This window comes from Atta cephalotes (genome assembly GCF_000143395.1).
Source record: "Atta cephalotes unplaced genomic scaffold scaffold00010, whole genome shotgun sequence".
In the NCBI taxonomy this organism is placed as follows: domain Eukaryota; kingdom Metazoa; phylum Arthropoda; class Insecta; order Hymenoptera; family Formicidae; genus Atta; species Atta cephalotes.
In genome coordinates, this window is record NW_012130074.1 from 6,252,622 (window position 1) to 6,263,924 (window position 11,303).

At 32.0% G+C, this 11,303-nt stretch overlaps 5 protein-coding genes across 5 annotated transcripts in view; 3 read left to right on the plus strand and 2 right to left on the minus strand.

The window, feature by feature from the left end:
* Positions 1-587, plus strand: part of LOC105627897 (oxysterol-binding protein-related protein 8) — a 14,005-nt gene extending 13,418 nt beyond the window's left edge. Inside the window, exon 16 of the mRNA XM_012209170.1 lies at positions 584-587. Within this exon, the coding sequence (XP_012064560.1) occupies positions 584-587 (4 nt within the window). The remainder of the gene's footprint in view (positions 1-583) is intronic.
* A 1,131-nt stretch (positions 588-1,718) lies between these two features.
* Positions 1,719-2,217, plus strand: LOC105627898. The gene is made up of 2 exons (XM_012209171.1): positions 1,719-1,982; positions 2,074-2,217. The coding sequence occupies exons 1-2, from the start codon at positions 1,719-1,721 to the stop codon at positions 2,215-2,217; spliced, it is 408 nt and encodes a 135-aa protein (XP_012064561.1).
* A 175-nt stretch (positions 2,218-2,392) lies between these two features.
* On the minus strand, positions 2,393-4,708 carry LOC105627802 (protein asteroid). The gene has a single exon (XM_012209081.1). It carries the CDS (start codon positions 4,706-4,708, stop codon positions 2,393-2,395), a length of 2,316 nt encoding a protein of 771 aa, XP_012064471.1.
* Positions 4,709-6,273: 1,565 nt separating this feature from the next.
* On the minus strand, positions 6,274-7,968 carry LOC105627804 (copper chaperone for superoxide dismutase). Its single transcript, XM_012209082.1, has 6 exons — positions 7,948-7,968; positions 7,684-7,882; positions 7,125-7,314; positions 6,993-7,059; positions 6,505-6,686; positions 6,274-6,433 (listed from the first exon to the last, which is right to left on the minus strand). Exons 1-6 carry the CDS (start codon positions 7,966-7,968, stop codon positions 6,274-6,276), a joined length of 819 nt encoding a protein of 272 aa, XP_012064472.1.
* Positions 7,969-8,827: 859 nt separating this feature from the next.
* The window catches only part of LOC105627805 (basic salivary proline-rich protein 1-like), a 3,194-nt gene continuing 718 nt past the window's right edge, over positions 8,828-11,303 (plus strand). Inside the window, exons 1-5 of the mRNA XM_012209083.1 lie at positions 8,828-8,887; positions 9,015-9,091; positions 9,359-9,440; positions 9,573-9,780; positions 9,943-11,147. Of these exons, the coding sequence (XP_012064473.1) occupies positions 8,828-8,887; positions 9,015-9,091; positions 9,359-9,440; positions 9,573-9,780; positions 9,943-11,147 (1,632 nt within the window). The remainder of the gene's footprint in view (positions 8,888-9,014; positions 9,092-9,358; positions 9,441-9,572; positions 9,781-9,942; positions 11,148-11,303) is intronic.

Here is an 11,303-nt window from a genome sequence, read left to right on the forward strand (position 1 = left end):
TATGTTAACAATTTTGGTTATTGTATATTTATACACATTTTTCGATGTTATGCAATTTAATTGATTGTTCTTAAATTATGAAGAGAAAGAGATAAAACTTTTCTTAATATATATTCTTAATCTACAATTGCTAAAATATTAATTAATATCACTATTATTAATATTATATACACAAAAGAAAATATATTAAAATATAAACTAAATACGCTTACAAATTTATATGTATAATATAATTAAAAAATTATTCTATTAAAGAGTGGAATAGCTATTTTTTTAGTCATAATTTGTCACAATAATTAATAAATTAACTGATTTTATTTTTTTTATACTTATAATTTGATAAAAATTTTAAAAAATATATATTTAATTTTATATATTAAATATAATATTATGAACAAAAAATTTCTTTTTAACATATGTATACATATAATTAATAATATATGTAATGCAAAAAGGAACATATTAGTCACTAACAATTTTATTAAAATTAAAAAAAATAAGAATAATCTTTATTAATGCAACATGAAACTTATTATCTTTATGTAAATTTATATAAATTTATGACTGATGTCATTCATTTTAGGTAATAAATAAATAAAATATTCATATAAAGTTTTACATCATTATATAATATTTTTCTTAAATTTCGATTCTCTCTAAATAAGTACGAGATGTGTACAAAAAAATTCATGCACTGAATTTTATTCTGCCGACTTCTCCGCTCACAGGAAAGTAGATGGGATAAATGAGAAATAAACATAAAAGTCCTTTATTGTTTAACGATATTCGTAATGATCGAGATATTAATGTTTGCAATTGTATTAATGAGAGCGCGCCGAAATAGAAATGCTTGAAGTATAGCTAAGCAACGGTACGCTCCTCTCTTAAACCGGTTCTACATTAATTGCAAGCTGATCGCAAGTTTGTTACGACAGCCAATCTGAAGCTTGCATTTTGAAATCAACGTTTCATATTGGCTGTCATAACAAATTTGCGATTGGCTTGCAACTAATGTAGAACCCAGCTTTACTTCTCCAACGCGCAGCCTATTGAAAAAAATGGACCAGGCTATATTTCGAACGGCCGGAACGTTTCTATTGGCGCGCTCTTATTAATACAATTGCAAACATTAATATCTCGATTATTATTATTACGAATATCGCTAAATAAAGGACTTTTATGTTTATTTCGATCCCATCTACCTTTTTGTGGACAGTTGGAGAAATCTCATGGGACACCTTGTATATCCAGTTATTTCTTAATTTCATCGATTTTAATTCAAAAGTATAAACATAGTGGAAATTAAACATCACGATCTAATTCCATCATGGTCAAAACAACGAAATAAATGTATACATGTGTATTATAAAAATTCAGTCAGTTCTCGAACAAAATGTCAAAATTATTTATGTCAAAATAACATAAAGTTATCGAATTAATGATATAAATTATTAATGATATAAATTAAAAGTTGTAAGTTCAAATATCATAAAATTTTATTTGTTTGATGATATATTCACATACGTCAACAATAAATTCTTAGACGCTTTTTCAGATAGAAGATATTTATTTACGAGACAATTTTATTATATAACATAACAAATTTTACATAGATATAACATTTTTCCTTAGTTTATTTTGTACATGTATGTTCGATTAGAATATTTTAACAAAGCTTATTTTATATTCAGATGGAAGTGATTCCGATAACTCCGCAGATGCTACGTACAATCATAAAAGAATTACAAAAACGTCAATTATTTGTTAAATTAAAAAATTTAAGGGATCATATACAGAGACATTATCCAGTTGAAACCGATTTAGAAACTCTCGAGCAAGAATTACAAGAAAAACTGAAGTATGCTGTTTGCGTTGGATTGATCGCTAAATATGGAGATGACCAATATTGTATACCAACTTTACGAGAAGAGGCTAATGCTGCTAAAACAGCGATCAGTGCATTCTGGGAAATGTACAAAAACGTAATACAATACGTTCGAGTTCTTTTATGTCAACTTTATTTTTTATGCAACAAAGTGCAGTTAACCAATAAAGATCCTTTTATTAATTTAGAATTATCAGTTGCTTAATAAGAGAAAGAAAAAATCAGATATCAAAAGATCGCTATTACATCAGAAACAAAACAAATATATAAATTCTTCTAAGAATTCCTCTAACGATGAAACTGATAGCAGTGAGGATTCAGATTTTTTCTGATCTATTTTTTTTAGACATGTTTTTATATACGTTTTATATGATACAAAATTTTATATATATATATATATATGTATTTGATATGTAAAAATAATATCTATATAAATTATATAAATTTATGAAATATATAAATGGTAGAGACACAATTACGCAATTTAATTATGATACAATAAAAGGCCTAATGCTGTGTGGTACCAAGTACAGAAAATGAATTGTTTACATCGTAAAATTCTTCGCTGGTGCTTTCTTGTGGTGGATTTTCTTCGTCATGATTTTCTTCGTGTGAAATACATTTCTTTTTTTCATATTTTTTTTCATATCTTTTTATTTTTTGCTTCTTATATTTATCGGCTTTATTTTCTAGTGTAGTATTAAACAAAGGTTTGACTTTTAATAAAAGTATGTTAAATAGACGCGATAAACTCGGGGAATCTTGCAAAATTAAATTAATATAAACTTCAACATTGTCACGTTTTTTAAAATTGTTACATAAATTATACAATAATGTACCATTGAACACACTAGCAACTCTAGTTGGTTCATAAGGATATCCCAATAATGCATTTAAGTTCATGCTATGCCTCAAGCAATTTTGAAACTCTGCAAAACCATGAACAATTGTGATATTAAATTTTTTCGGTTGCAAATGCAGTTTCTGATCTATTTCAAAATTAGATATAAAGAATGGAGCTGCAATTAAGCAGTCGTTAGCATCAACTTCGCGAATGGCATCTGCAAGTGTAGCATCAATTGAATACTGTGGTCGATAATTTCTCATTCTTCTTTCGTGTCGAATATTGTCTACAATTCTATTAAATCTCTGATAAAATTTGTTTAAGATTCTATAAAAGCCTATATTACAATCTATTAAGTTAAATAACAAAGCAAATAATAAAGAGTATACATGACAATTGAATTTAGATGGTTCCTCTTGTTGATCAATCCAATACTTCATGGTGGCAATATACAACATCCAAATTGATGGAATTTCATTCATATATTTTGCATTAAAGATTGTCAAAGTGGTATTTAAAATTTCTCTTCTGATGACAATGGATATTTCTCTTAAATTGAGTAAAGAAGGTAGTTTACAACCAAATATATTGTCACTATACTCCAATTGATAACGCTTTATTTTCTTATTTTCGTCTCTGGTAATATATTCCATATTGAATTTCCTTCCCTGAACTCCTGATATCAGTAATCCATAAATAACACTTATAATTTTTGAACTTATAGCAATAGATGAGATGCAGGAAGAATCTTCAATTTGTGCAGGACAAACATACAACTTCCTTATTATTAAATCTATAAAATAGGAAGGAAATCTACTTTGTTTAAATTCATTAATAAACCACTGAGGTAAATTGTCAACCAAAGACTCATTAGAAATCAACTTCTTTTCTTCAAGTATGTTTGTTATTTCTCTATCTTCTATTTCCTCCCCATCACTTAATTCTATATCATTTGTTCTTTCGTCAATAAATGTCAAATTATATATATCACCTTCAAATTTATAAATCTTGGATGTATTCTGCATATTTACCCTCGAAAAGATTTCTGCAGGAATATTTAGTGTATATAACACACTCAATGGTGCATTGATATAACTATTTATTACCGTTTCTATGGTATGTAAAACATGTTTGCGTTCTTGTTTTCGTAATCTTCTTAGTATTCCTATAACAGCTTCATTTAAACTGCGTCTTCGTAGCCAATCAAATGTCATGTCTATACGTCGTTGTTGTTCATTGTTACATCTCCTCCTTCTTGATCGTGGCAGATGATGAAAAAAGTTTTTAAACATATGCTGCTTCACATAATCATTTCCTAATAATACTGCTGCTAAGGGCAATAAAGACTGGTTTAATCCATAATAAATCTGGAAAAGTTTATCAACATAATAAATTTTGCAGCGTTTTATGTAACCTCTGCCTGCTGGGTTAGGCACTATGTCAGTTTCCAATGTATTGAATGGTATGTATAATGATCCATAAATATAGAAGTCAGAATCATAACTCAATACAGGACAATTGAGAATGCGTGCTATCGCAGCTATTGTATTGTCTGCTTCAAATATACACTGCGCATATCTAATACCTTTTTCTTTCATGATATCTTTGAAGACCTCTCTCATAAGTAGAGGAAGAAATTTGGTCCGATGCTGAGAAGATAAAGTATAATTTGATGCAATCTCAATCTTCTGTTTAGTTCGAGATATAACTGTTTTCAGCTTCTTGTCTTCACAACCACCATCAATCAAAACCAGTGGAGTAACGTTGCATTTTAGGAGTTTATCAAAAAAATCCCTCACACTTTGCGCATACTTGTCATAATCACCACCAAAAGCACAATTGCATCTCGCATACCAAGTATATAATTGACAACACACACTGTTGCCATCAATTACTAAATAACTGTCATGTAAAGCGTAATATTCGAGATAACGCTCTGAATCATTCGATATATACGTTGTTAGACCAGGGATACCCATTCTAAAAGTTAATTTTCTTCAGGAAAAGCTATAAATAAAAACTTTATTCAATGAGTTTCTATAAGATAATAAACATTGATATTTTTAACATTTCTCAAAACTCTTTTTTAATACTTTATGTAATTAGCTCCCTTATTTTCACTTATTACTTACAATGTGTTTATTTGAGTCTATTTATGATTCTTCTTCTTCTTGCTTAATGGCTCCTGCTTCTGTCTATTTATGATTGAATCTAACTTTATGAGAGAAAACTTTTACGAGAAAAACTAGAAAAGTCAAGACATGATATAAAGATTGATAAAAACAAGGATATGCTCGTCCGGTGGTAATCCACTGGGGTGCGTTCCAAAACTTGACTCTGACAACTCTGAGTATCTGGGGATTAATTATAAAAGTGAGCAAATTCACTAGAGTATTCATAATTTAATTGGTCAATATCTAGTAATCTTTGCTCACTTGTAATTTTCACCTCTTCTCCAAATCCACAATCAACTGCCTGGCCTAATTTCTACCGAGTCGAACATAGTCCTCTGTCACAGTCAAACAATAGGGGAATGCTCGACTGTAATTGATTGGTTCTTATTCTGATCCGGATTAAATCCTCGGTGGAAATTAGGCCACTGGTCATCGTGGGCTGCGTCAGCATTTATTTTTCAACTGTTGGTAGTTTTCTGTGCGCTGATTGGGTAATGCTTTTAAATCAAGAGGAATGGTCCTATCTCAGCAGACAATGACCTATTATATATATTAATATTACTCTTATTTGTGCTTGTTGAAAGATATTCACTGTTGCCCAAAAGTTAGAGCATTTCTAAACTTTGAAAAGAAAATTTCATCAATTTTATTTATTAATATTATAAATGTACAAAAATGTACAACATACTGTTCCAATAACAAATTTTATTTTAATAGTGTACATTCAAAAATAAAATAATTATTTTCAAAATAACATAATTATATGTAAAGAGAATGTAATTATATGTAAAGAATTATGGTTTCGTATAAAATTACGGTATAAACTAAAAATTACGATCCCAAACTTTTTGAGAGGTAGTGTGTATGTTAGATACAAAAGCAACAATGACAAAGACGCAACATATGATATAATTAATTTAGTAGAAATCTGTACATATATACATATAGAGAGACTAGAGATATATTTATATATTTTTTATTTTGCCAAAAAGCTAAAACAGTATATTTCTTTTTTAACGTAAGTTTTCTTAAACGTGGAATGCATTCTTTATTAGATCAATCGCATTGTCTTCATGTTAGTTATAAATTTGCTGAAAAAAAAGTATTGTATAAATTACTTTATATAATCAAATTATTTGTTCACGAAATTGATACATATAATGATATAAGATTATATTGATTATTATAAGAAGTTCTAATTCTCACCAATTCTCACTTAATTAAATAAAAAAATATAAAAGATTAAAAAAAAATTTTTTTTCATCTTTTCTTTTTTCCTTCTAAATAAATAAAAAAATTCTAATAATTAATATTGTACAATAAATCACAATAAATGTTGTAGCTAGATAAATATCATAAATTTCAAACTTTCAAATTAACGTGCATATTTTCTCATTTTCTGTACTTTTTGTACCATGGTTCGCAAGCGCCCGATCTCTCTCGTCCCATATAGTGAGGCCGTCGCATGCGCAGATCTTCTTTGTATTTTGAAACAATCCGGATGATCTAGCTATAATACCGCAAGCCAATCTGAAGAAAAATTTATAATGTAAAATAATAAACAATTATCATAAACTTTGACAATAAGAGTCATTTCGTACCTAGCTCCGCTATTTCCATTTATCTTGGACTCTGGACTATTACCTCTTCCAAGATCATCTGGATCCTTAGTAATAATGAGAGATCTGCCAATGATGTCAGGTATCTTAAGAAACTTGTCTATCTTCCGAAAAGCAGCTCTGCCAGAAGTGTCAGCTAGGATATTGCCAAGATCACCAACATGCTGTAATGGCAAATAATAAAATTGTTAAAATACTATAAAATTTAATCCTTACCGTGCAAACGGGGGTAATTCAGTCCAGATGATTATAAATATTTTGAAAATAAGTGAGTACGCGCCCAAAATATTTAAACAAATAATCATTTTCATTTAGAATAGTTAAGGAAATTACACGAAACTACTTTTTAATATTTTTTAAAATCATTTAATCCACTAAAAAAAACATGCTGGACATCAATGACCCATGTTTACACTAAATGAGTACTACAAAAATGTTTACACAGAAAGAATTTGATTGTTTAAATTTACCCTTTTGGACAAATCGTTTTCAGGGCTACCGTGTGGTGAATTATTTGGATTAAAGTGTTCGCCTACGCTGTAATAAAAATACAATTTATTCAAAATGTCAATCCAAGTACTTATTTTTGCAAATTTTTTTACCTTTCACAGCCATTAGATATATCACCGCATTCATGTACATGCATACCATGCTCACCAGGAGTCAAACCATCAATTGTACCATCTATGATACATCCCTCTGAAGTTTCTGCAAATCTTATAACTCCTCTGATCAGATTACTTATGCTATATCCTGAATTTCCACTCAACATCACCACAGCACTTGATCCATCTGTAAAAGATAAGTATCTAATAATTAATATATGTTAATATCTGAGATTCACATATACATATGAGTCTAAATAGATGTATATTAAATCTCTTTGTTCCTACTTTTCATATTTCTATACTTCATTCTATACATATTGAATATATATATGCATATATTTAATGCATATATAAAATATAGAATATAAAAACATTCAAAACAAGTTTTTAAATTGTCTTTTTCAATAAAATATTTCTTTTTTATCTTTGACAATCTTAAAAACATACTTATGCTTTCAGAAATCGTGAATGAAACAGAAAAAATTGTTATAATATCAGATAATACATTTTATATATATACATATATATAAAAACGTAAAAAAATTATTTAAACCTCCATATCCCTTCAACACTGCCTGTCTTCCAGTTCTTTCGATTCTTTCCTGTATGATGGAATAAGGTAGATTTGTTTCAAGAGTGACAGTGCCACATTCTAATGATATATCAACATTTCGAATGTCCTCCAGATCTGCTATACTCTTAGAAATTGCATTAACGCATTTCTCGCATGTCATATGTACCGTAAATTCAATCTGCAGAAACATATAAATATGACAATATTTTCTGCCAATAATGAGATAAAAGTTAATTTACTTACTTTCGTTGAAGCCATTTGCATGCGATATTCTTACATCAACGTTAATCAACGTAATAAACAATGATAAAGCAAATTTCTTTATACAATTACACATTCATCGAGTCATGTTTCAGTCTATCTTTTATCTCTTTCTTTTTAATTTGTTACCAATTTTCTAGCAGCAAGATCTCCAACAGTTTGTTATTTGGCACATCAGGGTCTGTTCGCGTTACTTGAAATTCCTAAAAATTTTGCATTTAAAAATAGACAAATATATCATATGATCAAAATTGACAAATATCAATTAATCAATTTTGATTCTTTTTGTCATTGATTATTGAAACAGTTGGCTTGAAAGCTCGTGGAAATGTACCTTAATATCAAAGGAACCAAAGGTACAAGCTCGGATATGTGCCGTTAGTGGCGTTGCTCTCCCAAGCCTTCTATTTCTCTCGCGTACTATCCAATCTCTCATCTTATCTAACTCCGAAACTGCATATACTTCACGAGGTAATTGACGATAATTGCCACACGCGTCAGCTACGTTACGACAAAAATACGTTATACGCACTAATACGCACGACTAGTTTGTGTTAGCGTACATATATACATATACATACATATTTATATATATCTCGTGTGTACATAACAAGCGGATTGAGTTTGAAAAAAAGATTTCTGCGACGTTCCCGTTGGTCCCGCGCGAATAATCTCGTGCTTCGGACTGCGGGAATATATTTGGGAAATACGACGAAGATGGACGTATCGCGCTCCTTTGAAATATTTCCAGGTAGCTCTTCGCAATAGCGCGACGTGACGGAAGATTACTCTCCTCGATTACCGGTCTTTCTCGGTGAAAGTTCTTTAACGTCGAGACGATTCGTGAGTTGTCGCTTCGAAAATGTCCGTGACCTTCGCACAACGCGGCAGGCCACCTCCAAATCCTGCCCAGATACAAAAGGTAAAGCAGTTTGCAAAAAAAATTGGCTTTTACTACTAGACCATTTATAATTGAAAGCTGAAACATGGAACATGTTTAAAATTGTAAGTGTAACTGTACATGTATGCGTTTATCATGTTTTTTTTAGATGCTTGATGAGAATAGCCAGCTTATACAAATGATTCAAGAATATCAAAACAAGGGCAAAGCACAGGAATGTGTACAGTAAGTGATTCAGCAATGATTTTGTTTCTTAATATTTCAATGTGTATTATGTGTCTCCTTTTCGAGTCCATTAAGAAATGTTTCTTATGAAGTAATATTGTGTAGCAAGAATTAAAAAAATTTTTTTTTTATTATTGAGATGACAGTCTTAATCTCATATCAAATTATTTTTCAGTTATATATATCAAATGTCAAGTATATATCTAAGAGGATTGTTTAATAACTTTTGTTAAGTCAATTTATAAACTTATTAATTTTAACTTTCAGGTATCAGCAAATGCTACATCGCAACTTGGTATATTTAGCATCTATCGCTGATGTAAACCAGAATCTTCAGACTTTATTACCTGTAAGTAGCAGATCCAATAGACTAAACAACATAAAACATAATAAAATACATTTAATTCAACAAAAACTGTTAAGTTGAATAAAATTTTTATAAAGAATTGCAAAATTAAATTAACTATCTTTTGGTTTCAAGCTACCTCAAGGTATTCCTAATGGTCCTCAACATGGTATGATGAATCCACAAGGACTTCCAAGTGGTCCAGGTGGTGCAACTGGTCCTGGAGGAGAAATGCCACCAAATACGCAGCCAACAATGCCAATGTCGACGTTTAATCAAGGCCAACCAATGGCACAAGGTTATCGTGGGCCTGTAATGCCTGGCCAAGGACCTACCATAAATAGTATGTTATATTCCAATTTGAATTTTCTATTGAGAGAAATCTTATTCTAATTTAAATTTATATTAAATTATAATTATATGTCAATTTAAAAAATCTGAAGCATAATTATAACTTTATTAACTCTACAGATTATTAGACATTTTAATCTTTTAATATTTATAGGACCTCCAACTGCACCAGGTCCACAACAATATAGAGGTCCACAAGGTTATCCTCAGCAACCTTCTCAACAAGGTTATCCTGCTCAATACACTGGTCAAAATCCTGGCTCAAACTACCAAGGTCCACAAGGATCTGCATACACTCCGGGTCAACCAAATCAATATGGACCACCAAACGCTTCTCAACAGCAAGGATATAATGCAGCAACGCAGCCAAATTATGGTCCTCCAACTACAGTAAACAGTTATGGTCCACAACCAGGTGGTTATCCACCACCAGGCACAGCTCAGCCACCTTCAGGATATGGACCACCGCCACCAAATCAACAAGGCTATCCACCTTCAAATGCCTCACAACAGAATTTCTCATCAGGTAGTCAACAACAACAACCAGGACAATATGGCAGTCCTAGTCCACAACCAAATTATCAGCAGCCTCCGTCCCAAGCGCCACCTCAAAACGCATACGCTGCTGGACAACCTGGAAGTTATCCTCCTCCTTCCTCACAGACATATGCGAACAATGTCCCACCGCAAAATTACCCACCACCTCCGACAACTAGTGCGACTCAACCTCCACAACCTGGGTCGCAGCAAAACGCGGGTCCGCAACCCAATTATGTTAGCCAACCAAGTCCAGGTCCTGGCGCGACGCAGTACGGTCCCGCCTCTACATCTCCGCCATTTAGCACCTCCTCTGCGAGCAGCAATACTTATGCCCAAAGCAGTCAGCCAACAAGCACACCATCTGCCTCGACGCAGACATATCCGCCAAATAGCGGTCCGCCACCAACATCGCAAGGCGGAAGCTATGCACCCCCGGTGCCACCAACACCTTCTGGATATCCCGTTCATCAAACACCACATCCAACGTCGCATCCCCCCCATCCACCACCACCGCACACTCAATCACCACATCAACCACCGCACACTCCGCATCAACCACCTCACCAACCAACTCATCAGTCATCCCATCAACCACCGCATCAATCACCGCACCAGCCACCGCAACAATCTCAGCAACAGTCGCAAACAGCTCCGCAGACGCAACAGCAACCGTCTCAGAGTCCAGCTCCGAGTGGATTTCAACCTCCATCTGGTCCACCACAAGGTCCTGCTCCACCACCAGGCCCTCAACAACAACCTGCCTATGGGCCGACTACTACGCAAACATATGTTCCACCGACTCCAGGAGGACAACCACAGGTATTGTTCGAGTAACATGACTATATTGATATAGATGATTAGTTTATGATTTGAATTTATGTTTCATGGCAATTGTGTGTGTGTGTGTGTGTGTGTGTGTGTGTGTGTGTGTGTGTGTAGTTAAATTTATTAGTTTTATATCTTATACTTAATTTT